The following is a 26,950-nucleotide window of genomic DNA, read 5'->3' on the forward strand; positions in this document are numbered from 1 at the left end:
GTATTAGTAGTAAAACTACTGTTATTATCAAAAAAAACATGTGTCCATCCCTCATGATAGATATAATAAAGTATTGAAAAGTAGTATAGTTATGATAATAGAAAGAGAAGGAATGTGAGCTTGAAGTAAAGGAGAAAGAGCTTGATTAGTATTAATGTAAAATAGTAGAATATTTATAACTAAATAAAGAGAGAGATTATTAAACAAACTCAACAACTCAAATCTCAGGAAAGGAAGAAATATACCGTATATGAGTACTAGCATACTAGAAACATAGAGATAGTGTGAGAGTGGAGAGAGTAGGGGGGAAATAGTAGAATATAAGTAAATAATCCTAAGTTACTATAATAAGCCTGTTCCTGTAGATAAAAACACAAATTTTATTAGTAAATAAACTTTATATAACTAATAGAGTAGAATTACCTTTGTTTCCTATCCAATTAAGTCTAGATTGAAATGAAGCTGAGTTTGTGTACTGAGAATATGCACTTAGATACAGTGGGCAAATTTCTTTCCCACGGGTGGCCCACATGTGGGTCTGACGCGTCGAAGCACAACTTTTGGATTGTCATTTTATAAAATCAATGAAATATTTATTTTTCAATTTTTTACAAAAATAAAACGAACGTTTTTTAGATAAGATGTTGTAATATATAATTATATATTTTTTATGTTGTAAAACAGTTGTAGTAGTCAATAATATGAGAAATGGCCTTAAATGGCCCACATGGGGCGCCGCGACAGTATCATTGTATTTAAAATGCGTTAAGATCCGACATTTCTACTTCTCCCTCCCACAATCTCAACGCTAGCTACTGCTGAGCAAAATGGAGAGAGTAAAGTCCTTCGCTTCACATTTCACTGGTAACTCAGGCCGAGCTTCTCTGGAACGCAAGAGTCCAGACGATGTGGTTATTACCCTCGCTGTCCGTTCGCCAATGTGCAAGGCACGCAAGGGCGGGTTCAAGGACACGCGCTCGGACGAACTCCTCACTGCACTCTACAAAGCTGCCATTGCTCGAGCAGGTATCGACCCGAAGTTGATTGAAGATATTTGTGTGGGGAACGTACTCACACCTCGTCCGACTTTCGAGGCACGGGCAGCTGCACTTGCAGCTGGTATCCCCGAGACGACCCCAGTACAGGTCATCAATCGTTTCTGCTCCAGTGGCCTTATGGCCGTCACGACGATATCAAACCAGATACGTGCTGGCCAAATTGAAATTGGACTTGCTATTGGCTCGGAAAGCATGTCTGCCAAGTGGGTACGAAAAAATTGGGAGAATACTGAAGCTTGCTAATATTAAGACGTTTATAGCCCAGACCAGGGCTCACCACCTTTGAGTGAGGAAATTATGACACATCCAGTTGCAAAGGATTGTGTTGGACCTATGGGCTGGACGTCTGAGAACGTTGCGAAAGACTTTAACATCTCTCGGGAGGACATGGATGCTCTGGCAGCACTCTCCTTCCAGCGAGCAGAATCAGCCCAGAAGGGTGCGTTACATTCAAAAAATCGAGACCTTCATTCTTGACTCATACCAAATTACAGCTGGTATCTTTGCGAGTGAGATTGTTCCTCTCACTGTTCCAAAGCACGACCCCGACACTGGTAAAACGGAACAAATAACCGTTGACCACGATGACGGGATCCGCTACGGTACTACGAAGGAAACACTTCTGAAACTGCGCAGTGCCTTCCCTCAATGGGGTGATGGAAAGACAACCGGTGGAAATGCCAGCCAAATTACCGATGGCGCGGCTGCGGTTCTTCTAATGACCCGACGAAAGGCAGAGCAGCTTGGTCTGAAGATAATTGCAAAGCATGTGACCACAGCAGTTGCTGGTCTCGCTCCTCGTATTATGGGCATTGGTCCGACGTTCGCAATTCCAGAGGCTCTGAAGAAAGCTGGTATCACTATTGATGACGTCGACCTATTTGAGATAAATGAAGCGTTTGCGTCGATGTACGTCTATTGCGTGCGAAAGCTCAACCTGGACATTGAGAAGGTTAATGTGAATGGTGGTGCAATTGCTCTGGGTCATCCATTAGATGCGTACTTTTCTACTTTGCAGTTGTTAATGTTCCAAAGCTTACCTTTCTATCGCGTGTTTACGCTGTACAGGTGCTCGGCAGGTTGCAACAGGTCTAAACGCACTCGCGCGTCGTAACGGAAAGGTTCGCGTCTTGGTTTTTTTTATACCCCCATCGCGTCTAACTATTGTTTTAGATTTTGGTAACGTCCATGTGCATCGGGACTGGGATGGGAGCAGCAGCTGTCTTTGTCCGGGATTGATTCTTGGTCTGTTATGGGGTATATGAGCTACAAAAATTGTATATTAAGCACCTATGCGCAGAGGATATGAAAATTGAAATATATGATCAAGCATTGAGCTTGGATATCATAAATTGATAAGTGTCTCGAACGCGTGATTCGCGTTTCGTAAACCTGGACGCGTCGGAAGGACGCGGATTAGACAGCATCCATCAACTTACGACTTACGCGCTCTCAGCCATGGACGACATAGAATCCGCACCTGCCAGAATCTCTTTTCTTGGTTTCCTAGCCGTTATAGCTGTGATCTGGTACTTATTTCTATGGGTATTGAGTATTATTGGCTGTATAACAGGGTAAGACTCTCCTCACGCAACGGCCGCCATGTTTGAATCTGACTTCGATGCATTGCACAAAGGCGGAAGCATTTCCGTCTTCGTCCTCGCTCACCGTTATCTTCTGCACCCGCCGCGAACGTGCCAGGCGTGTCAATTTTAAGGCCATTAAAAGGTCTTGAGACGAACTTATTCGAAAACCTTGAGAGCACGTTCACGCAAGAATACCCGCGCTCGCGGTTTGAAGTCCTGCTGAGCGTTGCAGACGCAGATGATCAAGCACTTAGCGTTGTGCGTAGTTTGCTTGAGAAGTATCCTGATGTTGATGCTCGCGTTATCATTGGTACGTATAATATCTTAATTATGACATGAAATAAGGACTAATGTTGAATGAATAAAGGTGAGGAGGTCGTCGGTGTGAATCCGAAGGTGAACAACCTCATGCGACCCTACAAAGAAGCAAAGCACGACATCCTATGGGTGCTCGACTCAAATATCCAAGTCGCACCAGGAACACTTGCGCGTTCAGTCGATGCACTCGTGCAACCTCCGAAATCTGGTAAACGACGTATCGGCCTCGTGCATCACGTACCATTCGCATTTGCATCTGAACACTTGCTCGGCTCTCGCGTAGAGGAGGCTTTCCTTAACACTAATCACGCGAAGATGTACCTTGCGATTAATCGCGTCGCTGTTGATTCGTGTGTGATTGGGAAGTCGTGCATGTACAGACGTTCAGATGTTGAGCGTCTTACTGCGGAACTTAAGCCTCAGCCTTCTCCAGAGACAACTGCAGAATCAACTCCTCAGGACGATGGGAAAGCCAAAGGGTTAGCAGCGTTCGGACGTTTTCTTGCAGAGGACAACATGATCGGCTCCGCACTCTGGCACGAACTCGGTCTACGTCACGCGCTAGGCTGCGACGTAGCCCGCAACTCCGTCGGTCGCATGCCACTACAATCATACATCTCGCGACGTGTTCGTTGGATCCGTGTACGCAAACGCATGGTAACAGCCGCAACGCTCGTCGAACCCTTCACAGAATGTATCGTCCTCAGTTTACTCGCTACATGGGCTGCACATCATCTTTGGAAAGTCCCACGTGTGGTTGTTCTCTTATTGCATTATTGCGCGTGGATCGCATTGGACCTTGATGTGTATGACAGCCTTGCGGGACATTACCTTCCTGTCGAGAAACGCTGGGGTTTCCTCCTCGCTTGGGCTGTGCGCGAGCTCTTGGCGGCCCCGATTTGGGTTCTTGGCATGGCTGGGAACGAAGTCGACTGGAGAGGGAGGAAGTATCGGATACTGCGAAATGGTGAGACGGAGCGTGCGCCATCGAGAAGAAGCTGGCTATCTTCGTTATTCGAAGGAAGGAAAAAGGACGGCTATGAACAACTCGATCAGGAAGCCGTTCCTCTAGAACAGCAAGCATGATTGTTTCCTATCTATTGGCAAAGGGCGAAATATGTACAATAATTTAATCGGAATATTACAGACCAGGAAAAAAGATGCTCGAAAAGAGAAATAAGAGTAAAATACTACGAAAGATCGTATCATCGTCCTTCCTCAATATCAACGACTAGATCTACTGGTTTCGACCTCTCAGTCTTATCAGTTTCGCCGTACACCGGCGTTGACTGTGTTCCATACGATGAATCGACGGAAGTAAATTGCATTTCTATCTCGCCATTATCGAAGGTGTGTCCAGTGACGGTGACACTGCGTGTTGTCCTCTCAGCGGCAGCCCCATCTACACCAAATTGCATTGTCTGCATTGAAGGTACGCTTGGGTTTGTCGTTTGTTTGAGAAGCTGGCGTCTCAGGTTGAGAAGAATGCGGGAACCGAAGACGTTTGGTATCCTGAAGATATGTTAATCTTGGATCTCGGAATGCTTCAAGTGACTGTGTCTTACGCTATAGCAAGTCTAAAATGAAGAGGGTGTCAGTCAGCCATTGCATCCCGTTAAGAGTGAAACGAACTAACCCAGAGGCTGCGGCAGTAATTGTGAAACTTGAGAAAGCAAATGCGTTCATTAATAGAATGATCAATATACTATGGGACAGATTCAAACCGTATCAGTATTGTTTCGAAGTCTCGATAACAGACGGAACAACAGCATACCAAACGTAATACAATACGCCATCCTTGATAAAAAGCATAAACAGTGGCGCATTCCTCCTCCCCATACGCACTGTACGGATCGTACGATAGAGTGTCATACCGAGGAGGACACCACTCTGAAGAGCGATACACCCAGAAGGATGAATAAGCTCAAGGGAATGGAATAGCAAACTTGCGACGTACGTTCAGGACTTCTGGGATGGCAAGGAGGAATGTCCAAACTGGAAAACCTACGGGATAGCATCCAAAAGCAAAGGATCTGCAGGTATGGGTGAATAATCTGAGTACGAGGTCCTCGTTGCAAATGTTAATGAGCCTTACCCCGGTCTATGCATAACTAGACATGCTAGGGTCAGAGGTATCTCCCAGTGAGCGAATTGCAATACTTACCCGTGATATGCTGGAACATCAAGCCTGCAACAATTGCACTATTTACCCAGATGTAAGGAATGCTTCAGATTCCAATTATGAACCCGTTCAACTTACACGAAAGCTATTGATACTATTAGACAGAAGATTAACATAGTACAAGCAGGGAAATAAGTATGGGTTACCTGTGAACATGGAACAGATAAATATAGTAACATATTGTGAACGTCCCCACAAAGCCCACACTCTATGGGGCAGAATTCAGGAATATGCCACAGATGCAAGAGACTGGTACGTACCGTAGTGCAAGGATCATATCGACCAGCCAGAATGCCATTATACTACTTCCAATTTGATAGCGGACCCAGTGAAAGCAACTGTTAAGATCATGGTCAATTTCTTTGCTGACGATCGCAACACGACATCCACAAACAACTAGAAATAGAACAATGTTTATCATTTCGTGCACGGAAAATACAACGAGCAGTGGCATACTGTGTCTGATAAAGTATTGTTCAAATAAACTGAAATATAATAAATCACAATTCCAAATAAGTCATTGTAAGGATAACTTACTAGCTGAGTTGAAAGCCAAAGAGAATAGCCCAGTGTAACGATTCTGACGGAAGGCGTAAGTAGTGATTCTCGTGTATTCTCTTCAAAGACCTTGGCTTACAGCAAACTAAGGAGAAATACGCAGTGAGTCAGCAGATGAAGGACTGGGGAGCCTTGGCAACTCACGAAAAGAATAGAGCCTACTCCCCAAGAGGACTGTTTCCAGACAAGGGCCACTTCATCATCAAATGTCAACAAATAGTCGAATCTAGGGGGTTTGTTAGTTTAACTTCCTTGTCTTTGCAGTAGTCAAGGATGCAGACAAGACGATTGCCAAGGAGGATAGCTGGGCATATCCATTGGTCGTGCTGTCTTCTATAATCAGCTTTACCCCGTCCAGCTCTGCCTGAGAAACGGACATTGCAGCGCTCGTATGGTCTTGGCTGGAAGGGGGACACGACGAGAATGCGGCTGGTACCCTCAGCTCGTTTATGGGATTTAACCGGGCAAAACACGCAGCGCCCACGGGAAAAGTGTATCGATCCTATCCGTAAGAAGCACTGGAGCATCATCGCAAGAGGATCTCTTCCGTAAATTTGTGATGAACAGTGTTTGATCTGTTAATGGTGGCAGTTACTAGTGTAGATCGGAGGCATTCCAGTTCCACGATGAGCTACATCGCAGATAGCTTTCCAGCCCCACTGCGATTCTTGTTCCACCATTAAAAAAATGCAAGTGGATGAGGCAGACGCTGAGCAAAATCCCGAATCTCGAAAGAAAAGCCGTTGGCATCGGCGGTTCCGAAGAACAGCAGTCGCTTGTGTCTTCATAAACGGCAAAGCTAAATTTAGCGCAAGCTTACGCTTCCATCAGAACGTTGTAAGCACAGAAACGGCTCTTCCATTCTTCCCTTCATCTAAAACATTTCTCAGGTTCGCAACCACCGCAGATCTCAATAACCTTTTCCATTTCTTGAACTTACAGACGCCTCTTTGAGGAATGCTCTGAGTCCGTCGATTACTCACAAATGGATTGGCCCTCGACCTGGTCAATATATTCTCTCGTCTTTGCACTCATATCTGTCTGGGCTGCTCAGCAATGGTTAGCTTATAAGCGACTTCTATCACAATATAAGTGAGCAGTCTCAACAACATCAATCTGCACCTTGAATCTTTACTGTCAAACAGCGATTTGCCTGGGCAGCGTTATTTTGCTTACTCTCTAGGCTTTCTGAGTTTCAGAGCACATCCTCGTGTTTTAACCCCTCCTCGAAACTCAAATTTTCACGCGAAACATTCGGTGTACGAACAGCATGGCTGGGACGTCATTTCGAATATTACGTTCTGGCCCAGACCAAGGGCGTCTATTTGGGTAGCAGACCCGGACGCCGTTAAAGTGTGTACAACTATTGGATGATCCTTTCTAGCGAATGATATTCATGCGCTATGGCTCAAGGAACTCACTTTGTCAAGAGATCGGTTTGCAAAGCCTGTTGGCATGTATAAGCTACTCTCCTTTTTCGGAGGCAATATTGTTGCTTCTGAAGGAGAGGATTGGAAGAGGCATAGAAAGATTGCACAGCCAGCATTTTCAGAAGTCAGTTCGTTGATCAGATATGCGAATTGCTGATTAATACAATATACTTAGAAAAATAACAAACTTGTTTGGGATGAGACTTCCCGCATTGTCAAAGAAATGATTATATCGTGGGGAGCCGACAAGGATAGTATCGAAATCGAACAAGTTGTAAACTTTACTCTTCCCGTAGGAAAATCAAGTAGTTTTAAAGTACTTATTACTGATATCTTCTATCTAGATTGCCCTCATGGTCATTGGTTCTGCTGGCTTCGGTAAGAGGGTGGCGTGGAACGAAGACTTAGCCGTACCCGAGGGGCATAAGATGTCGTTCAGGACTGCACTGAGTGTAGTCTGCAAGGATCTGTTTCTCAAAATCATCATCCCCAGATGGGCATCAGGCTTGACTCAGCGTTACCATAATATCCATACAGCGTTTAATGATCTTCAGGTGGTAATTTCTAAAAGCTGTTTGATAGGCATTTCACTGACCAATGTTCACCTGATACGTAGCTTTACATGGAAGAAATAATTGAAGACAGAAAGCGCACGCCCCTCGATGACGCATCTCACTCGGACCTTTTCAGCAACCTCATCCGTGCGAGTGAGGCCGAGGAAGAGAGTAAAAGTTTGTCTGCCGAAGAGCTGATGGGTAACTTGTCTATCATGAAAGCCTCTGCTCGATCACTGACTAGCAGCTGTACACAGGAGATACATTCATATTCCTTCTTGCTGGTCATGAGGTCCGCCATTCTGTGTCTTGGCGTTTCAACGGCGAACTGAAGATCCCAAAATAAAAGACTACAGCCCACACGCTTGCATTCACGTTTGCTCTACTTGCTCTCTACCAAAATGAGCAGGAACAACTATATCAACAAATCAGGACGATCATTCCGGAAGGTCAAGAACCGGTAAGTAGATGTCATTGCCTTTTGCATTTAGACTATGTGTCAATGACGATGCATATCGGAGGTCTACGAGGACATGCATTTACTGACAAGATCGATGGCGTGAGGATTCCATGAGTTCACCGATGCAATTTCAGTCATTTGACTCGTTCCTCAGCGTATTCTATGAAACTCTCCGACTATTTCCTCCGGTGTGTGCCTTTGCCTCGGCAAATCATTGAAAGAAGGTCTCACTGCTGTACTCGACGAAGGTTAATATCATCCCGAAGGTGCCCTTGGAGGAAACAACACTGTCTTTTAGCTCCGCTATTGCTAACGGCGAACAGCACGGTTCTGAAATTAGAAAGCAGAAGACCGTTCGAGTACCGAAGAATGCACGAGTGCACATTCATGTTCCGGGGTTGCATTACAATCGTGCGTTTGAATGATAGGTTTTGGTGAAAGGGTCCGGCAAATTAACCTTTGTGCCCATGCTGGAATAGCCCGCTATTGGGACGATCCTCACGAATTTAGACCTTCACGTTTTCTAGGCGACTGGCCAAAGGAGGCATTCTTGCCGTTCTCCGGGGGTCCTCGAGCCTGCATCGGTCGTCGGTAGGTCCGGTTTGCCGTTGGCAGAGTTGCGGGCGCTGATGATGGTTGTGAAAGATTCTTTGAAACCGAGGGTATTGCCACACTCTCTATACTTGTGTCGAGGTACAGGATCGCGATCAAAGAGGATCCGCGATTTACTGGGGAAAGCTTTGAGATGAAGAAAGAGCGCATTTTGAGATGTAAGGCTGGCTTAACACTGACGTGAGTCGATGTTTTTCTGAGAGATCAAGCGCTGATAACAAGGGCTGTGCGGCATAGACCGGTACACGTTCCATTAGTATTTATTAGACGTAAAGAATCGTAGACGGAGTGTAGACATGTTGACTGATTCGATCTGCTTACATAACTACGTTTAAAACGCAAATTTAGACAAGGACAAGCATCTCTCTCAGTTTCGTTCATCCCCCCATAGCACTGCGCTTGCTCCTGTACAACCATTGCCCGCCGCCCACTCGCTTTCAGCATATCGACTTTTTAACTAAGGTCGACCCTTTTTCCCGATAACGACTACGATACTTTACTTCTCATTGTCCAGCAAAACTCGATCTCTGAGCCCCCCAAAGTCCCCTCGCTTCACCATCTCACACCTTAAGCTTACTTTTCGACTTATTCTATCGTAACAATGGCCTCCCAGCTTGCCCCTCTTTCTGCATCTGTGACGCGCATTCTCAGTCTGACAGGCTTCTCAAAGGAGCTGAAGACGAAGGACATCCAGGCAGCGTTTTCGGACTGGGAGAGTGCATCGGGTGGATTCAGGATCAAGTGGATTGACGATACCAGCCTCATGATTGTTTTTAATGATGCTGGAGTCGGTATGTTCTCTTTCTTACACCTCTATGTATGTTTGGCTGAGTTGGTTGGACTATCCTGTGTCGTGTTGTAGCCAAGCGCGCCTATCTTCGTGCACTTTGCATGCCACCGTCCGCCATCTTTGAGGGCTCCTCTGTGGCGTCCATTAGGCCCTATGACGGTCCCGACGCTCAAGTTATCATCCAGAATGTGAATGCTCGGCACGCGAGCAACGCCTCGCGGAGCCACAACTCACGCGGTTCGGTATCTGTATCGAACGGCCACGGACGTATGGCGAGCACTAGTGTTAGGAACGGTGGACCCATGAAACTGGCAAATGGCACTATTCCGGAGCACCCGAACGTATCTATCAACACGAATGGCAACGGAGTGCTGAGCGGGCGCGAACCCTCGCCGACTCTGCCCTCTGTGCCATCACATCCGACTTTGAGCTCGATGATATCCTCTTCCTCTCCTTTTGCCGAGGATGCAATCATGAATGATCCCGCTATACTCGCTGCAGGTGAGCAGAACCCGGGCGCGGCGCCACCTCGCATTGGGGACCCTGGAAAACGAATGCTGGGCGCGGCACTTGGAGTACGGCATCCCGGTCTGGGTCCAAGGACACTCAGCGGCAGCAACTCTGGTGGAAGCGACCAGGGAATGTTGAAGGACGTGTCCAAGGCGATGGCTGGCCTGACCGTCGCAGAGTGAGTGCGGGAAGGCAGGTGCGGAGGTTTCTGGATTGGAACATGGTAAAGGGATACCAGGATTCTGGAAATGTCCAAGGAAAGCAAAGGCATTTGGCTGGATTCTGTTCATGATTGCTACGGGTGGCGATAATTGGACGGAGAAGGCTTGAGACCTGCGCACCGACGTTCATTTTGGCTGGTACTGGCAGCTAATAATTTCACACCTTCAAGTTCTGTTTGTGTAACACTGTTATTCTACATTCTTTGAGATTTGTTTGTCATTGTTTTGAAGCAGCGTACGTAATATAATCATAAGCAATTACTGACATGCGCCGATCTCACATTATGACTCAACGCGGTGCCGAAAGGACGCGTTTGTTGTTAACATCCACCGTGTAGCCTGTTAATGTCACAACGACAAGAACTATGAACAACGCTTCAAGCGCGTCGGGAGACGAGCATATGCTCGATCAGACAGACGCATTCAATATCTTCTCGGGCGACTTCAATGACTTGCTCTCCACCCTCTCAAACACCTCACACAATCAGACTCAGCCGGCATCAGTTCCATTGGCTCAACCTTTGTCTACTAATGAATGGGACTGGCCTGTTGATGGCGTAGGCAACGATGTGCACATGTCTGCATCCTTGCCTTCACAGCCAGATACCAGTGCTGCAATTTCTTTCAACGAAGTCGATATAAACGCAATATCTTTCATGAACGAGCTACTTAGTCTTGATCCGTCACTCTTCTCCTACGACGCGCTCTGCGCGGTCAGACAAATACCACCTAGTTCTGTAGCGCCTGCGGATCCAATGCCTCTGTCCTCATCTGAAGCGAAGGACTGTGTGCAGAACATGATGCATCCGACGAATATGGATGGCTCATCTTCATCCTCCGCCTCCCTCTTGACACCTTCGCCTGGAATGGAATACATGATGACGTCACCAGAACCAGGACCTGGACATTTACATCTACAACACGCCACCTCTCCTCAGACGGCAGTGCATAGTGCCACCAATTCCGAAATAAAGAAACTCTCTACGAGAGCAAGGGAGATCGTTGGTCTTACGGTAGATACATCTGAGCAAAGTGAGTATTAAATTTAACCCCTTCTACCCGACTATCCTAATCGGTGTCATTGATTTTACAGCACATTTCAATAAGCTGCCGATTCCACGTCTACATCCTGCGAAATCCGACACTGGAAGTCGCCAACCGTCTGTTTCGTCTTCCGCAGGGCAAGCAGCGGCGTCGCCTTCGTCGTCAACTTCCGCAAATCCGCGCCCAAAACTTACCCATTGTGCCGTTGAGCGCCGATACCGAACTAACATGAGGGAGAATCTTAAGAACCTACGTAGCGTTGTCCCAGCGTTGCGAGTACTGGAACTGAAACCTGGAAACCGTATCAGCAATCTTTCCTTAAAGCCAGGAACACGACGCATTGGTGGAGATGCGGATGCGGGCGTGGACACGCGTCCCGAAGATGTCGATGTCGTTGACGAACGCGGGTTCATCGACGGCGTAAAGGTTGCACGAAATGGTAGCAAGACGACAGCCATCTTAAAGACAATCGAATATGTTCGCGTACTTAAACGCCGTGAATTACGCTTGACGCGTGAACTGGAAGGAGTCAAGACTCTCGTACGGAGCTTCTCAAATGGAGAGGAAGTTCTGCAGCGTTGGGAGGCAATGTGGCGGGAAAAGTTCGGCGGTCCGGAGAAGGACGAACTGGAAGCGGATGAGAAGCAGGCGAGCAAGAGCGGCAAGGAAGATGAGAACGACGGAGACACCGATAATGCGGAGGAAGAGTCGGGCATGTCAGGTCGCGAGAGTAGGAAGCGAATAAAAACCAATTCTTCGTCTTCTACTTCGACCAAGGGAAAGAGGGTCGGCGGAAAGACTGAGGCTTCATCCCGTAGCCCAGCAAAGGCAACAGAGCGCGCAGCGTACGTGCCTATAGCTCCTTCGCAACCGATGGCTGCTTCAGCTCAGGCTCCGAGCGTTGCTGTTCCCGCACGCCCAGAAAAGAGGAAGCGAGGCCGACCGCGTAAGAATCCGTTACCTCCAATCCCCTCATCAAGCAGCTCGGTACAGGAGACATCGACTGCTCAGAAGCAGTCCGTGGCTGTTGTTTCTACGGCGAGAAAGGCAGGAGAGGTGGAAGAGTCAAAGCCTGAAGCCAAGCAGGACATCCCAGCGTCGGAACGAGAGACTCAGTCTGGACAATATTTCCTTGCTGTTTTCGCCTTCCTTTCTTTCTTCAACTCGCATCTACCCTTTCCTTCTACCTCGTCCGGCGTGCACAGAAATTCTCCTTTCGCACATTCGCATCTAGGAACCGTTATGGGCATGCCACTGTTAGAAGGAAACGTCACAAGGAGCGACGAATCGTTCATGGCTACCGTTACTTTGAATTGGCGCGACGTCTTGCAATTGGTTCACTTGGCTTTCTCGGTGTTCCTGGTATTTTCTGTTATGCGTCATCGGCTACTTCGTATTGTCCGGCTACTTTCAAGACGCTCGTATTCCGCATTATGTGAGCTGAGTGATGTTGCAACTTCGCTAGCAGTGCCATCAGAGACTAGTTCAGAACCTCCAAGTAGGGAATACCAAGATGTTGCGCTAAAGTTTCGTGAAGGCGCGAGGAAGCTCAGAATGGAGTGCAAGGGTGGACTAGTTCGACCTGAAACGGAAGCACGGTACTTTCGCAAGGCTCTTGGTCTAAAGCGAGGGTTAATGGGGTTGCTACTGACGGCCTTGCGCTTGGTCAAGTTCCCAGAAAAACATGAATACTGGAGGCTAGAAAGGAGGCTATATATCCGCATTGTAGAGCTTACGGTTATGAACGGTAAGTTAACCTAAATGCTTCTAGGATATTTTCTCGGAAACTGATGGCTATATAGTGGATTCTACTTTAACGGATCGCCTGCAATTGTTTCTAGGCCTGTTCCTATTCAGACATGGTTGTTCATCTTCTGCGACTGAAGTCGCCTCTTTTGCACTCGTGATGCTACCCTTGTGGCGTTCCAGAGCGTTACATTTATGGGAAACTGCTCGCGCTCGCGCACAGGGCCGAAGCTCATCCTTCTCGTACATCTACAAGCCCTTCGAGAAGTTTGTTCTCGAAAGTATGACCGTCGACGAGGCGGCGGAGAGGATATCGAGGTTGGACCGAAACGCAGCAGGTCGTGTCATCTCGGTGAACGACATGAGAGGGTGCAATGGCGAGGAGAGTAAGCATCGTGAATATGCGAGCCTTATGGCAGCCCTCGCTAGGCAAGCGGTGCAGGAACATATTCGTACCAAGGCGGAGCGTGTACTGTTGCAGATTATTTCTGACGAGCGAGAGGACAGCACTTTGTCGACCGAAAACGATAACGAGGAATTTCACAGGGACTGTCTTCTTGCTGTCGGTCGTTCATTAGAGCCTTGTACGAGAGCGCTCGTGGAGTTCTTCGACAAAGTCTGCAACTCGGAACTGCCAGAGTCTGACGCAACCCCTGATGCAAGTATCAAAGGCGAAGAATCTGATGCATGGAGGAATATCTCATTCGTGCAGGACGAGCTGCGGACGTTGTTGGAAGCTATTGTACTGTATCGACGTATTTTCTCTGCCCAGAAGATGGAGCTTACACAAGACGATGGACCTGAAGAAGATTTTGAGAGTGACAGCAGTGCGAAGGGTTTACCTCCGCAGGACACGTCGGATCGCCTTGCATTGAAAAAATGCTTAGAGTCTGCGGCGTTTGATCGCAGCGACGCGCTGAAGGAAGCTCGGAGCCGTCTTCTCGACGTGCTTGGGGAATGAGTCGATAGACAAGAGAGGGACAATTGATACCAGTTAATTTAATTTATGGCTTGTCTTTCTTTGCCTTGTATTCATACACGTTGTGCTAGTATCCAATAATGTAATTATGCGGACATGAGAAAGGCTTTACGGCAACAATGTTTCTCCGGAGAAATTGCAAGTGAGCGGAGGACTCGGGTCTAAAGCCTATGTGCCATAAGAACCATGATGTACAGTTGATCTGATTGGCTTGACTGGATGGAGAAATGAATAGACTTGGGTTGACTCACGTGCAGGGACGCCGCTTAGAGGAATAACCGGCGTCCGAGTACACTACGGTGCTAAAGTTCATGGGAGACAACTCTTCCTCTTGCCCCTTCCTGCTGCCCACCCTGATTCCTCCTTGTCGCTATACTGGCATTGTCGCGCCTGCGGCGGGGACATGCTCGCCAGACTCTCGAGGACGTATTCACAGCTAGCTGTTGACCTATCCTGGAATGGCCCGAGCCCGAGCCACGGGTATGGCGACGAGGAAGCTGAATGTTCGGGAGACAGCTTGCTGGTAAGTGGGAGGTTTCTTCTACGAACTGTAAGATTCACTGTGACTCATATGTTGTTGTGCTGCGCATTTCGTATAGCCGCCTGAGGTTGACGCATTATCCCAGTTATCCCTTTTCGTACCAGAAAACGCGTTGGAGACTATGACAGGCGCATGTAAGAGGGTGTTCAACCCTCTCCGGCAATACGTTGGGTCCGCGCTACACGACGACGTGGAGAAGCTCGTCACGACGCTTTACAAGGCAGATCCCGCGCTCTCAGCTGACTCCTGGGTATGCACCGCATTGCATTCCTTCCCTACTTACTTGGATTAGTACAGCTAACATATTACTCGCATAGGAGGACGAGGATGAAAACGAGGACATATACGTGATACCGTTTCCTCCATCCGAGTCAGAGAGCGCTTCCTCGTCAACATGCGTTCCCGTACGCGGAGCCGAGCCTGTAAAAGAAACGTGTGTTGAAGATCCAAGTCAGCCTCGATGCCGTGGCGTCAGGGACGTACCGGTGTCCCCGGCGCCACAGCGTATGCCTCCCATTCCTCGCATAGTCATTACACCTGCCCCTCCCATACGTCGTCCAGATATGTCCTGTCGCGTACCCGTACAAGACACGTCCTTCGGCGCTCGTTTAACTGTGCCGACACATTCCGCACTAAACGCTTCTCATCCACCTATGTTGGCTCCTTCCTTCCCCTTGGCGCCGATGCACATTACCGTACGTGGTTGGACGTATAGACAGGGCCATTGGTGTGCCGTTGCGCTTGGTTTGGACGAACAAGAACGTCGGGGTATATTTTCGCGTCCTGTAAGCGCACGACGGCGTGCTGCGATGCGGAAACGAGCAGCAGCAGCTACCCGAGACGCCGCTACAACTGTTTCGTACCATCAAAATATGTTTGCAAGAAAAAAACGCGATCCATGATCTGCAGTATCTGATGATGACTTATTCTTGTTGATTTTCCTTCTATTTCTATGCTGGACTGCTTTCCTTACCCCCTTTGTAATGTTCTCACTCTGTTTGCTATTTTTGTTTTCATCGAGCATCTCACGCCATGATATCTTTTTGCATCCCACCTACCTGTCTGCATATCACTTGCTTACCTGCTCACCTACTCACCTGCATTTTTTGTCCCCTTTCACTTTGCTTTTTGGTTTTCAACGAATCGCATGTAGAATTAACGCCTCTGTTATGAACTCAGTTGATCAAGCGGAATGAAATGAACCAATGTCTAACTCTTATCCAATGAATGAATCATTTCATGTTACTTTAAACGTTCTGTGTGCGTCCAACTTGTGTGTGTACTGGTAATCTGTACCTTTCTACTCTTGTATATGTAATACTGTACCCATCTGTATGGGTACAACCGTAACGTGTAACGCAGGGGTGGTTTGGTTGCTAGCAGTAACGCGTAACGCATAGCAGTAGTTGCTTTCCCTTAAGGAGCGTTACATAGTTTTAAGCGAGCATTATATTATATAAGACAATTCAAGTGTAGTTTTGTTACTTTTGTATACTACAAGTGTTAGAAAATTTGAAAAGCTTATTGGATTGTTACGATTGAATTTATATACTAATACTAATGTAGTATAGTAACTTCCGGCAACGTCCGTCTGGTTGTCTGTATTAGCAACTGTAACGCGTCCACATAGTTAGGTTTCCAATTTCCACAGGTAACGCACTCTACCTGGTTGTACCCATACAGATGGGTACAGTACTAGTAAACCCTGTGAATTTGAGTCCTACCTACGAACCCCTTTGGACCCTACAAGTCTACTGGTCCTGTAACTCTATGAGGTAAATATGCGTGTTATTGTATATATCTAAAACAAACTCGAGATCCGATGACATCGTACATATGATTCTGTTGAAGAGCAGAGACAAATGCGTGGTGAGAGGTGTGTGGTTGTAGTGTAAATGTAAATGTTACAACTGGAAAAGTATAAAAGCGTTGATGGGATGATGAATGATGGGTTTGGATGAAATGCGAGGCAGAGGCAAAGCAAGTCAGGCGCAGACACAAACGGACGTAGAAATCAAGAAAGAGGGATTGAAAAAGGAAGACTCGAGATTTGAAGTGCGAGGGGTCAAGACATGAGTGTAGAAGAACCTCGTCTCGGTGGTAAGGGAGGTGGTTTCGGCTTCAAGGGCGGTGAAACCTCAGTTGTTGTTGTACTCGCAGATACAGGGTTAACAAGCGCGTCAGATTGTGATTGACGTTGTGCTTCAGTTTCAGATTGCCGTTGTTGTTCTTCTCCGTCTGTTGTATGAGATGCCTCACCACGAGTAAGATCATCATTATTACCCTGAAGCTGATGTTGAGGATCGCTGCCGCCTCCGTGCATCGACTCCGGCTCGTCAGAAATGATAATAGCAGACGTAATTCTCCGTGCACCAAGTGAGGTCCTTTTCGTCTTGTGATTTGCGTTCTTGTTCACTTGCGTGATTGGATGCGAGTCCGTGTTTATGCTCGTTTTCGAAGACACACTACTCCCCCTTGCCCGTAACTCCGGTGAAGACTCAATATCCTTCCTCTTCGTATCATCCTGCCTTGCAATCATCCTCAACGCATCCGACGCACTCGGTGCGATAGTGATATCCGCCTGTGCAGTCACTGGCGTGTTTATGTTTATGTTCATAGAGTCCCGTCGTGCTGGTAAGGGAGGCGGTGTTGAAGTAGTCGAAGTAGGACGCGGCGAAGGGACTGAACGTGGTGGGAGTGGTGGCGGAGTAGGTCTACTACTTGATACGGGTGTCCTTTCACCTGGGCTGGTTGGTGCGACCGGTGTAAGGGAAAGAGGAGTAACGTCGTCGTTCGCGTCTGGTGCGGCTGGGATGTTCATAGAACGGTCGGACCTGCCTGACGGTGAATGCGATAAGCTGGGCGATGCCTGCGTGACCCCCACTTGTTCCTGCTGCTGCTGAAGAATAGAAGAATTCGAAGTCGGGCTCCTAAATAGCCTGTACACACTCTGGATCGCCGGAGGGACCGCTTGAGTGCGTGGTTTGCCTTCTGTTGACGCAGGAGAAGGTAGTGCAGGTGGTGTATATCCGTAAGACTGAATATCACCACGATGACTGGCGTGAATGCCAGGGATGGTCATCATAGCACCTTGTGAGGGCTGCGTCTTGATAGGAGGAGGTACCACGACTGGCTCGGTTGGAGTTACAATGGCTGGTGTCGTATTGTCAGCAGTGTGAGTGTCTGCCGTAACTCTAGGAGGAGAGATAGTCGCGCGAGTTGCTTCTTTGCGAAGTAAAGACGGAGCTTTAGGAGAAGACTGAGGCGAAACCGATGCCGAGAGTTTGGATTCGTTGTTAGATGACGAAGACGAGCTTCCAGCCGCATTTTCAGACTCTTCGCCATCATTCTTGTTAGGAATGTCGATGGGTAACGAGGACGAGCTCCCTTCACGCGCCGCTTCAGGGATTGCATTCTCCTTCCGCCCAGATACAGCAGCACGAATGTCTGCGTAATTGCGGCCCTTGGTAGGGAATGAGAAGATCGAGCTACTGCCGCTACTTTGCGAAGCACCATCGATGTTCTCCTCAGCGTTACTATTGCTCTGTCCACTCATGTGTTCACGCTTGAACCCATTCCAGTTTGCGCTCCATTTCCGCATAGCTTCCTTCGCAGTATTGCTAATCGCCTGCTTATCTGCTTTCTGCCTGAGCGTTGAAAGGAACGAAGTCGCATTTGTCCCACGTGTATTCAATGATTCCCTAGATGAGTTCGCCTGTTCAGAACCCAGTACATTCGCTCCGGATGACAGCGACCGGGACCGAGAGTGCGTAGAAGAGCTATCTTGCGAAGCCTCGGGTGTAAGTGTCGATCCACTTTGTGCAGCTTCTTGCGCCACATCCGACTCTTCTAAAGGTGAACTTTTAGATGCCGGTACAGACGTTGCCCTTCTAAGAGTTGTATCGACATTGAGCGATCTTCCTCGGTCGTCATCATCAGAAGCGGGAAGTTGTTCGATCTGATTTGATTTGGCACTTTCGTCCTCTTCTTCTAGAGTAGTGGTTCCTGAAATGCTCCCGAACCATGAACGTCGTTTCGGTGGATCCTGTAATAGAGTTGGTGCGGATGCAGTCTCTACGCGATCAGAGTCCACCTCTGTCACCGAATCAGCTGGTACATTAGGGTGTGTTTCTAGAAGGACGTCTGTAGATTGTGACTTCATGGGCACGTCACCATTGACATCGATAGTTGTTACGTTCTGTTTCTCTGGCTCTCCGGAAACATCCGGCTCAGATTCTGTTTTGCGGCTAGCATCAGCCCAGATACCACCGCGATGCATATATTGAGACGACTCGAAGAATGCGATGTCATCCATGTTTGGCATGACAATGGATTCATTAATCTAAGAAAGGGAAAGTTAAGCAACTAGAATGGACGTGAAAAGTAATCTGCAGGATGCTCACGATTTCCTTGAGTTTCGACTCAATAGTGCTACAGATCATCCCCCACTTGATCTGTCTGTCACTCACAACAGGCTCGACGTCCAGATCCATATCTGGCGGCTGCGTAAAAGCATACCATATTCGATTCGTCGGTGGACGCTTTACTTTTATCAATAGATTACCGTCGAGTCTCCGAAGGACAACTGCCAGTACCAGCTTGACGGTGTAAGTCTTGAACCGCTGGCCGAGATTGATGATTGCTGTAGCTTCAACTGTCAACCTGATCTCGCCCTTGTACATGACGCGAATCTCTAAGGCTGCATCGCCCTCCTTGGTCAGATCCTTGAGCATTGGTTTGCTAAAGGATGGAGGGGTATTCCCCACTGAAACCTCTGTTACGGATACATTCTGCAGGAATGACGGCATCTTGACTTTCGAAAGCTTCTTCATCAACCTGCCAATAATGAAAGACTCGAGGTTCTTCGTGCGATAGAAACTGAAGAATATGCGTCCGAGTAATGCGTTCAACCAGCGCATAGGAATGACATCTGGTTGTTCGTCTAGTGTTGAGACGAGGTAGTTCATGTCGGCAGGTGAGAAGACGGGACGGACAGGCTCAAGTGTTGAGGAACTGTCAGAATAGTTTGCGGCATGCACCAACGCGAGATACCAGTCTTCCATGTCCACGCATGAGCGTACAAAAATAAACCAAGGCGTTGACCTATCAAACGCTTCGCTCTTTGCCTCTGCTTTCACCCGTTCAACCTCTTCTAGCCTCTTGCGCTCCTTTTCTTTCTTCCTCTCGCTAACATCGAGTTCAGCGACCTGCCTGTTCACGTCCTCTTCCTCGAATCCCATTTCGCGTGTAACACTTGCAAGTTCCTTACTACGGACCTTGGGGGAGATGAAGGGTTTTAAACAAATCGCATTGCGTTTTGTGAATAATTCTCCATCCATAAGGCCTTCTGGATAAATCACGACTTCGTGCATAGAAACTTGGATCGCCGCCTCGCATTCCGTCATAGACTCGTCTTCGTACAGATAAAGGACATTGCCCTTGAGGACGACGTACCACATATCCTTTGGCCGTGAGCGTTTCGGGTCCTTAGAACGCGAGTCCAAGAATGTACGCATCATGTTCACGTATGATCCGTCCTGTTCCTTTTCCTCGAATGTACGCCTGACGGTGAGCCATGCCTTACGTGGCTTCGGCTGGTCGTTGACGGTCAGATGAGTCTGTTCATCCTCGTCCTCTTTTGACTCCTCCGCAAGCTTCTTCCTTTCGAGTTTTGAAGGATCAGGATCTCCAACGGGCACAGACGTGTAAATAGTCCAGGCAATAGCAGCACAAATAAGTAAGGGGATGAATGTCAGGCCTCCTAACACGTAGGCATAGACGAGAGCCTTGAAAGACATGCGCCGAGTTTGGCAAGCAAGTAAGCAAAGTTGCTCCTAGGGCTAGCTGGGCATGCAATGGTAGGAAAGTAACAAGATACACGGACAGGTCTTGGGCGTCGCTGCGACGAACGTTTCGGTGAGTGTGGGCGACGTCACGGGCACGTGTTTCGCGTGTGTCACGAGCTTCAGAAGATGCACGTGGTCAACTTGCAAAACTCTCCCCCCCTGTTAATTACAGTAACACACGCATGAACACTGTACAAACAATGAACAGAGATCATCTAATCGTTAACATAAAAAACCATTATTCATCGCTATAACAAGACCAAACAGATGCTACAAGAGATTATCTCATCTCTAATATCTGGAAAACATGACTCGCATCAATCTCTTGCAAACTTACGGCGTGTGGGGTTGATTAGTTGAAACATTCTGTGTGGGGTAAGATGCTGCAATCGCTAGTCTAAGACGTTTATGTAGATATGCTTTCCACGTCTGTACTGCTTGACTGGATCCTCACGGAGAAAGCGATGGTGGGAGATCAGAATGACTAGCAGCGTGAATGATGTGCCTGCAGGCTGACAACGCGCGCCGACACGGACAGCAACTCGCCTCCGCCTTGGCTGTCCTGTACGACGAGTGTGCGTTGTCGCCCACCCTCTCTTGTTAGCGAGGGTAAGCCTATTCGCCAGAAGGTTAAACTCTGTGAAACGCCTGCGCGTCTCCATCTGAATAGGATCCGGAGTTTGTCGGCGCGTGGCAGGCGCACCACGGGGATGCTGAAAAGTGTCTGGAATATGAAATATGGGGGTGGAGAGTGAACAAAAGGAAAGAACGGAATGATGGGAGAACGCTAAGACCGCCGGCGTGAATGGGATTTGCAATATACGGTTGCTGGCCGGACCTGGATGTATGCTACGCGGCGCGCCCTGACGACAGACAGAATAACTGAGAGGAGCTGCTGCTGCCCAGTTGCTCACCCACTCGCGTACAAAAATTCGCCGACTTTTCCATCCAGCACTCTTTTCTTCTTCCAAGGACGCGTCCACCACACCCACGCGTCTGTCCTGTCTTTTCCTTTCCCCACCCTCCCTCGTCCCGTCAAGGCGCGTCCGCGGCGTCCGCCCGTCCCTCGCAGCCGTACTGTAACATGATCCCTCTTTTCAATTTTTTTCTACAGCCACAACCACACATTATTTTAACTGTAAAATTTGTACATATGTATATCTATATATTATAAACATGCTCCTCTTTTCAAAAAAATTTTTACGATTTTTTTTGAGGCAGGAAGGGAGAGGATCCCTCTTTTCAATTTTTGTCACAAGTTGTCACAATGATTTGACGCGTGTAAGCTTTGTGAACACACTATGTTGCTATAATACTTTAGCACAATTGTCACGCTTTTGTCACTCTCAACCAATCTTTCTACAATTTTAATTCACAACAATCAGCATACTACTCACAAATTATAATAAGAACACTTATGCATGTATAGAAAACATAAGAAGCCTGATTGTAACAAAAAATCTACTAATAAAATTAATAGAGCTAATTACAATTGAAGCTACCATTGGAAAAAGTAGTATTTACCATTTTTTAATTTTTTCATCAATTTTTTTACAGAAAAAAAGACACAATATATTTTCTATAGTACAAATATACCTCATTGAATTTTTTGGTAGTGTAAGGTATTGTGTAAAGTGTGCAAATGCAAAAATTGAAAAGAGGGATTCTTTGAAAAGAGGGATCACGTTACAGTATCCGTGCCGTCGGCCAAATAGGCGTTGCCATATATTTACCCCTGGCCCGGATTTTTCTGCGTGGAACATCATTAACAGAATTGGCTGGCCATGATCAAGTGGAAGGCAAAACACCGCCAAGACAACGTAACCCAGTCCTCCTCTTCCTTCTCTCCTCCTGACAACGTCCACGAGCCATCCCGCGACGTTCCTGATTCCTCTTCCCATTATCATCGCCCGCTCAGCTTCGTAGACCTCGGGTCCGACATCGACGTCTCTCCACAGACCACCCCGAAGCAGAGTTCACGGCTATCTGGTCTCCTCATCACAAAGGACATCGAGGCCCTTCTCTTGGAGGACGAGCGAGCTCGGGCCCAAGAGCGTCAGGAGCAGGAAGCAAGAGAAGCCAAGTTTGGAAGTGTAGACGTCGCGGTCGCGCTTACGGGTGATCCGTCTTCGGTAGTACGCGGTCTCCCTGCGCCCCCGCGAAAGACGCATCTCCCTCGCACGTATAGGTTTCAGAGCGGCCACCAGGCGCCGATGTCGTCGGGACGACCCTCAGAGCTCATGAAGGACCGAAGCTCGGACGTTCGGCGTTCATCAACCGGCTGTGCTGCCTCACCCACATCTGTTTCGAGCCGTTCGTCTATCAAGGGTGTCCCTCCTGAAGCGCAAAGAACAGATGGAATGGATGCTTATAGTGAGGAATGCCACTCTTCTCCTCCCCAAGCCGTCACAACTCACCGTACTGTCGTTAGTGATGTATCGAAGGTCGTCCGCTGACACTACCAAGCTCGTGAACCATCTCGCTGAATTTGGTCCGAAGTCGCCGCGTAGAAGCTCAGCTGGCTCAATAAGAGACTCCTGGGGCGCTGAGTCTCGCTTCTCCGGTAAGTGCATGTCCTTCTTAAGAGCCTAAATTTGCTTACGATGCGAACAGCTTCCGTGGATAAGCCGTTGCCGTTTAATTCGACAGGTACATCTGCAAGCGCAGATGCGTCGAGAAGCTCGGTCCAGCTGCCATCCAGGCCGTGGCCCTTGTTATCTCAGGCTCCTCTCAGCTCGCGAGAGTCTATCTATTCGACTGTTTCAAGTATTGACCCTCAGTCTACGATTCATGAGCCCCGCATCAGTGTCTCAAGCACGATCTATCCCGCATCAGCTTACAACGAACTTCCTTCGCCTGTTGCTGCGCCCATGGAACCCGATCAACTTGGCGTAGGGAATCGCAGCTCGCTTTTCTACAGCGAAGCTGATTCGGTTTCCGTCGAAGATCAAGGAGTGTCTCAACAGTCTAATCTTGACACATCAGCCCACGCACCGGCTGAGCACGAACGATCTGTTCCCCAGCATACTCCGCTTGCCAGTCCTGTTGGAGTATACCCTATTCATAACAAACCCATAGACAGCTCTGATTATAATCTTCCACCTCGTCGCCCGCTTTCGTCGTCTTCTGAACTGTCGGGACGATCAGCTTCTGGTCAAAAGCCCGCTCTACCCACGACTCCAAAGCCTGATTTCCGCCGCTCGCGATCTGTTCAGCCTCCTTCCAAAACCCCAATGATCTCAAAACCACCGTCCCCTTCTTCATCACCGAAGCTTCCCGGGCTCGTTCCATATCACCTGCTGATATCTTCATCTGCTAACTCCAGCCGAAACGAGTCACTACCACCAACGACCAACTATCTTAACCCCCAGGAGCGAGCTGAACTGGTACGCAAGACACGCAAGTTGACACAATTATTTGGACAAACGCCATCGCCTATATCTGGTGCTGAAGACCTTGTGGATTCACCCGTTCTCACGAACTGTTTGCTTCCCGTGATGCCCTCTCGAAAGGCGCATGCTCGTGCGGCGATGTCAGTCTCTGATCCTATGAATATGTCTCTTGTGACAAAGAGTCTCCACGAATCGCAGTTCCCGACTTTGAGCGCGGAAAGGACGACTTCTTTGAGTCCCATAAGGTTCCGAAGTCAAGGAAATGACTCAGATGATTCCCTGTCTCCATTCGATAGCCCAGATGCTGTGACGCCGCGGTCGTCACGAAAGAAAAGTGGGGATACCGCAATTAGGAGCCCGACTATCATTAACGCTTCAGATTCATTCATGGATATGGCCGATCGTGAAAGTACTAGTACGTACTTGAAAAACTTTCATGATATGCAGGTTGCTGAATAACGGCATCCCCTAGATCTTATTCGCTTTTCTTCGACATATTCGTTTGCCGAGAGCGTGACAGATGAACAGCAAGCGGAAGAAGAACGCAGAAGGAAGCGTGAAAAACTTGCAAAGCTTCACCGCTTTCTCGGTAGTCGTGTTCCTACGGAACTCGTCCTCGGGCCCGACATCGGTGCTCCTCTTCCCCCAATAGCTCCTGAGCTTTTACAGCAGGATCCAGCGACAGTGTCGGACGGAGAGGCGACTTCTGCAACGAGACTTTGGATGCGGGGAAAGCGCAGGAACAGTCTGGCGTCCTCAAGGCCTTCCGAGCGTTTACCTGATTCAGAGCGTGTGAAAGAGGAGTTGAGCGAAAAGGAGAAAGCCATTGTCGTTAAGAGGGCTCTAAAAATGGAGAAGGTGAGCTAATTTTGTGGATAAGCGATGTTTCGTGCCTTTATTCATTAATCGTTGCTGTAGTTATTCGGTGAGCAGCCACCACAGGACCTTTTCCACTCTGCCCAAACTCGGCCCGCGAATCGTGCCGTTGGGAAGCACATGATGCAGACAAAGATTGCCGCTAGGTCTGCACCTTCCTCGCCTGTCGGCGGTGGCGGAAACATGAATAGGTCAGCCTATCGAAAGGACAAAGCAAAGCGGAGCAACAGGCCAGGAACCGCAGAGTCATCGAAACGATTGCTAAGTTCAGGAGAGACCGAATCGATTCAAGATGGACAGTCCGATGTATACTATCATTACAGGAATTCACTGGTTTCGTTGACGAACATCGTTGATAATGTACGTTATCTACTAAACAACACCCGTCACAGTCCGATTGATTTACGTGTTGATACTTATGTTGTTGCTTTCACAGGATGACAGAAAGTCGTTGGTCGAGCTTCACGAATACATTAACGAGGATCTCTCAATGGGGAACCGAGATAGGCGGGAGAGTCATTCCGGCAGCTCCATTCTATCTGAACGTCGCCGTTCGTTGCCTCTGCGCGCATCCTATACCTCCTTGGCGTCAGAATACACAATCTCCGAGGTCAAAACAGAAGTAACGCCCTTCGAGGTTCGGAGACGCCGCGCTGCTAAGCTGAGCCATTTCTTCGGTGTCTCTTATCGCGACCTGTTTGGCGAGGTCCTTGACAGCCTCGAGATGAGCGTCCGTGAAGATGAGGGCAAAGGGACATTGAACGCGGATGAAGCTAAAGTCCGTTTTTCCTTTACTTTGATTTAGTATTTCGGCATGCTGATAGCAGTGTATTTCATTCAGGACCTTCTTGTTCAATTGACCAAGCTCAAGGCTAGAAGGGACGAGCTTTCATGAGGAAGTCTCTTACGAACAATCACGACTCAGTACACGCTTCTTACAATCGTCGTTACGCTTGAACCTGCTCTTGTAGTTCGTTGTAATTGGTCTGTCTGAAATTGTAAATTATAAGCGGGAAGGAGGTGAGAAACGGTGAGAAGCGGAGAAGGGAGGTGAGAGGAGCGGACAAGTAAAATACGGTATGCAAAGTAAATAATTCCCTTCGAAAGTAATACTATAGCACAATTAAATCACCTTTACACGATGCACACCAAAACACGTGTGATTCATCGAGGAACTGAGGCCAGCGCAATGATAACACGCTGCTGTCCATGCTACTCGCAATTGAGTGCTTGTGTTCGTGTCCGTGTCCGACGGCGGCCGACTGTGGCGCTTTGGACGCTGCGGCGTGGATACTTGCCGCTTCTGCCTCACTATACATCCGTGCCTGTAACATAGCGAGGCTAATGTGCCGCTGACGGCGTGTTACCGGTGGCAATCCTTCATCAATGACTGCCATTGGTGCCAGACGGGGTGTACTATTGGACCGTTGAGATGTAAAGGAAGTTCGACGAAGATCGTCCGAATGTCGCCCACCAGAGGTAGAACCTCGAGTGACTTGCGCAGGCCTGTGAGAAGTCGCCGCAGTAACTCGTAAATGCGACAGTTCATCTTCAATCGTTCCGACATGTTTCTGTAACGCGAGGTATTTCGCTTCCGAGTCAAATAAAGATGATTCCAGACCTCGAATCGTCGATTTCGCACTGGACAACTCGAGCTCGAGCTGTTGAGTTACTGCACCCTTTACTTCGTCGTCCAGGCTCTGCGATGACTGCAACGGCGAAGAGGATGGTTGACCACCCTGTCGTAGGAAGGATAACTCCTCTTCCTTCGCTGTGGCATCCGCTCGAAGAGCCTCGACCTCTTGTTGTAGTTCCTCTAGCAGCCTACTCTCATCATCGTTCGCCTTCTCTTGTTCATCCAGTTGAGAACGTAACAAATCGATCTCCTCTTGGGTAACCTGCCCGACAGAACGAAGACGATCTACCTCTTCTTGTAGTCGTACCGCCGCTTGCCTCTGCTTTCCTCTATCCGCTTCGATCTCTCTGGTGGCGACCAAGGCATCATCGAACCGAGCCTGCAGTTCGTTATACGCCTTTTGCAATTCTACCTGGCCAGTTTCAGCAGAACTCTTTTCCCTCTCTTTTTCTTTCTCCAGTTTCTCGCGCTCTCGATGTGCTTCTTCCGATGACGTTCTGAGACTCTCCAGCTGAGCTTCAAGTTCTGCTATCGCGTTGTCCCTCTGGTTCAAAGATGTTGTGAGTTGCTCGAGTTGCTCTGTTAGTTCTAGCTTCGTGCTGGTTAGTTCT

The 26,950-nt window shown here is 48.2% G+C and overlaps 10 protein-coding genes across 10 annotated transcripts; 7 read left to right on the forward strand and 3 right to left on the reverse strand.

Annotated features, from left to right (window-relative positions):
- The first annotated feature begins 801 nt into the window (after positions 1-801).
- FOMMEDRAFT_120897 (thiolase) lies at positions 802-2,392 on the forward strand. The gene is made up of 5 exons (XM_007265253.1): positions 802-1,261; positions 1,319-1,497; positions 1,553-2,053; positions 2,118-2,179; positions 2,232-2,392. The coding sequence occupies exons 1-5, from the start codon at positions 828-830 to the stop codon at positions 2,295-2,297; spliced, it is 1,242 nt and encodes a 413-aa protein (XP_007265315.1). The 5' UTR covers positions 802-827; the 3' UTR covers positions 2,298-2,392.
- Positions 2,393-2,516: 124 nt separating this feature from the next.
- Positions 2,517-4,048, forward strand: FOMMEDRAFT_154818 (uncharacterized protein; the record flags this gene model as incomplete). The annotated part of the gene is made up of 3 exons (XM_007265254.1): positions 2,517-2,632; positions 2,695-2,954; positions 3,012-4,048. 3 exons carry the CDS (start codon positions 2,517-2,519, stop codon positions 4,046-4,048), a joined length of 1,413 nt encoding a protein of 470 aa, XP_007265316.1.
- A 119-nt stretch (positions 4,049-4,167) lies between these two features.
- FOMMEDRAFT_154819 (uncharacterized protein) lies at positions 4,168-6,081 on the reverse strand (the record flags this gene model as incomplete). The annotated part of the gene is made up of 14 exons (XM_007265255.1): positions 4,168-4,474; positions 4,528-4,539; positions 4,599-4,667; positions 4,737-4,852; positions 4,920-4,995; positions 5,058-5,073; positions 5,127-5,164; positions 5,223-5,238; positions 5,291-5,352; positions 5,405-5,540; positions 5,682-5,724; positions 5,782-5,787; positions 5,847-5,928; positions 5,984-6,081. 14 exons carry the CDS (start codon positions 6,079-6,081, stop codon positions 4,168-4,170), a joined length of 1,077 nt encoding a protein of 358 aa, XP_007265317.1.
- A 308-nt stretch (positions 6,082-6,389) lies between these two features.
- Positions 6,390-9,111, forward strand: FOMMEDRAFT_139880 (cytochrome P450; the record flags this gene model as incomplete). The annotated part of the gene is made up of 14 exons (XM_007265256.1): positions 6,390-6,592; positions 6,902-7,055; positions 7,116-7,256; positions 7,308-7,424; positions 7,477-7,705; positions 7,774-7,887; positions 7,944-7,978; positions 8,036-8,146; positions 8,208-8,245; positions 8,301-8,334; positions 8,395-8,557; positions 8,626-8,737; positions 8,792-8,938; positions 8,996-9,111. The coding sequence occupies 14 exons, from the start codon at positions 6,390-6,392 to the stop codon at positions 9,039-9,041; spliced, it is 1,644 nt and encodes a 547-aa protein (XP_007265318.1). The 3' UTR covers positions 9,042-9,111.
- A 248-nt stretch (positions 9,112-9,359) lies between these two features.
- On the forward strand, positions 9,360-10,240 carry FOMMEDRAFT_83912 (uncharacterized protein; the record flags this gene model as incomplete). The annotated part of the gene is made up of 2 exons (XM_007265257.1): positions 9,360-9,549; positions 9,621-10,240. The coding sequence occupies 2 exons, from the start codon at positions 9,360-9,362 to the stop codon at positions 10,238-10,240; spliced, it is 810 nt and encodes a 269-aa protein (XP_007265319.1).
- Positions 10,241-10,644: 404 nt separating this feature from the next.
- FOMMEDRAFT_167049 (uncharacterized protein) lies at positions 10,645-14,102 on the forward strand (the record flags this gene model as incomplete). Its single annotated transcript, XM_007265258.1, has 3 exons — positions 10,645-11,311; positions 11,373-13,070; positions 13,126-14,102. 3 exons carry the CDS (start codon positions 10,645-10,647, stop codon positions 14,028-14,030), a joined length of 3,270 nt encoding a protein of 1,089 aa, XP_007265320.1. The 3' UTR covers positions 14,031-14,102.
- Positions 14,103-14,392: 290 nt separating this feature from the next.
- On the forward strand, positions 14,393-15,703 carry FOMMEDRAFT_139881 (uncharacterized protein). The gene is made up of 3 exons (XM_007265259.1): positions 14,393-14,571; positions 14,648-14,839; positions 14,907-15,703. Exons 1-3 carry the CDS (start codon positions 14,452-14,454, stop codon positions 15,489-15,491), a joined length of 897 nt encoding a protein of 298 aa, XP_007265321.1. The 5' UTR covers positions 14,393-14,451; the 3' UTR covers positions 15,492-15,703.
- Positions 15,704-16,363: 660 nt separating this feature from the next.
- Positions 16,364-20,488, reverse strand: FOMMEDRAFT_145929 (uncharacterized protein). The gene is made up of 2 exons (XM_007265260.1): positions 18,993-20,488; positions 16,364-18,931 (listed from the first exon to the last, which is right to left on the reverse strand). The coding sequence occupies exons 1-2, from the start codon at positions 20,385-20,387 to the stop codon at positions 16,655-16,657; spliced, it is 3,672 nt and encodes a 1,223-aa protein (XP_007265322.1). The 5' UTR covers positions 20,388-20,488; the 3' UTR covers positions 16,364-16,654.
- A 339-nt stretch (positions 20,489-20,827) lies between these two features.
- Positions 20,828-22,036, reverse strand: FOMMEDRAFT_154825 (uncharacterized protein; the record flags this gene model as incomplete). Its single annotated transcript, XM_007265261.1, has 2 exons — positions 20,828-21,512; positions 22,032-22,036. 2 exons carry the CDS (start codon positions 22,034-22,036, stop codon positions 20,828-20,830), a joined length of 690 nt encoding a protein of 229 aa, XP_007265323.1.
- Positions 22,037-22,219: 183 nt separating this feature from the next.
- FOMMEDRAFT_167052 (uncharacterized protein) lies at positions 22,220-26,857 on the forward strand (the record flags this gene model as incomplete). Its single annotated transcript, XM_007265262.1, has 7 exons — positions 22,220-22,808; positions 22,867-22,998; positions 23,049-24,242; positions 24,300-24,685; positions 24,746-25,063; positions 25,140-25,481; positions 25,545-26,857. 7 exons carry the CDS (start codon positions 22,220-22,222, stop codon positions 25,596-25,598), a joined length of 3,015 nt encoding a protein of 1,004 aa, XP_007265324.1. The 3' UTR covers positions 25,599-26,857.
- Positions 26,858-26,950: the final 93 nt, after the last annotated feature.

The sequence above is a fragment of the Fomitiporia mediterranea genome (assembly GCF_000271605.1).
Source record: "Fomitiporia mediterranea MF3/22 unplaced genomic scaffold FOMMEscaffold_5, whole genome shotgun sequence".
NCBI classification, from domain to species: Eukaryota; Fungi; Basidiomycota; class Agaricomycetes; order Hymenochaetales; family Hymenochaetaceae; genus Fomitiporia; species Fomitiporia mediterranea.

Excerpts from the sequence above, each read along its gene's own strand:
- FOMMEDRAFT_139881 (XM_007265259.1), top strand. The coding sequence starts at position 14,452 with ATGCTCGCCAGACTCTCGAGGACGTATTCACAGCTAGCTGTTGACCTA. Across the intron at positions 14,572-14,647 it reads GTTCGGGAGACAGCTTGCTG|CCGCCTGAGGTTGACGCATT; the intron begins GTAAGTGGGAGG and ends CATTTCGTATAG. Across the intron at positions 14,840-14,906 it reads CGCTCTCAGCTGACTCCTGG|GAGGACGAGGATGAAAACGA; the intron begins GTATGCACCGCA and ends TTACTCGCATAG.
- FOMMEDRAFT_120897 (XM_007265253.1), top strand. The coding sequence starts at position 828 with ATGGAGAGAGTAAAGTCCTTCGCTTCACATTTCACTGGTAACTCAGGC. Across the intron at positions 1,498-1,552 it reads AGCAGAATCAGCCCAGAAGG|CTGGTATCTTTGCGAGTGAG; the intron begins GTGCGTTACATT and ends ACCAAATTACAG. Across the intron at positions 2,054-2,117 it reads TGCTCTGGGTCATCCATTAG|GCTGTACAGGTGCTCGGCAG; the intron begins ATGCGTACTTTT and ends TCGCGTGTTTAC.
- FOMMEDRAFT_145929 (XM_007265260.1), bottom strand. The coding sequence starts at position 20,387 with ATGTCTTTCAAGGCTCTCGTCTATGCCTACGTGTTAGGAGGCCTGACA. Across the intron at positions 18,932-18,992 it reads AGTCGAAACTCAAGGAAATC|ATTAATGAATCCATTGTCAT; the intron begins GTGAGCATCCTG and ends TCCCTTTCTTAG.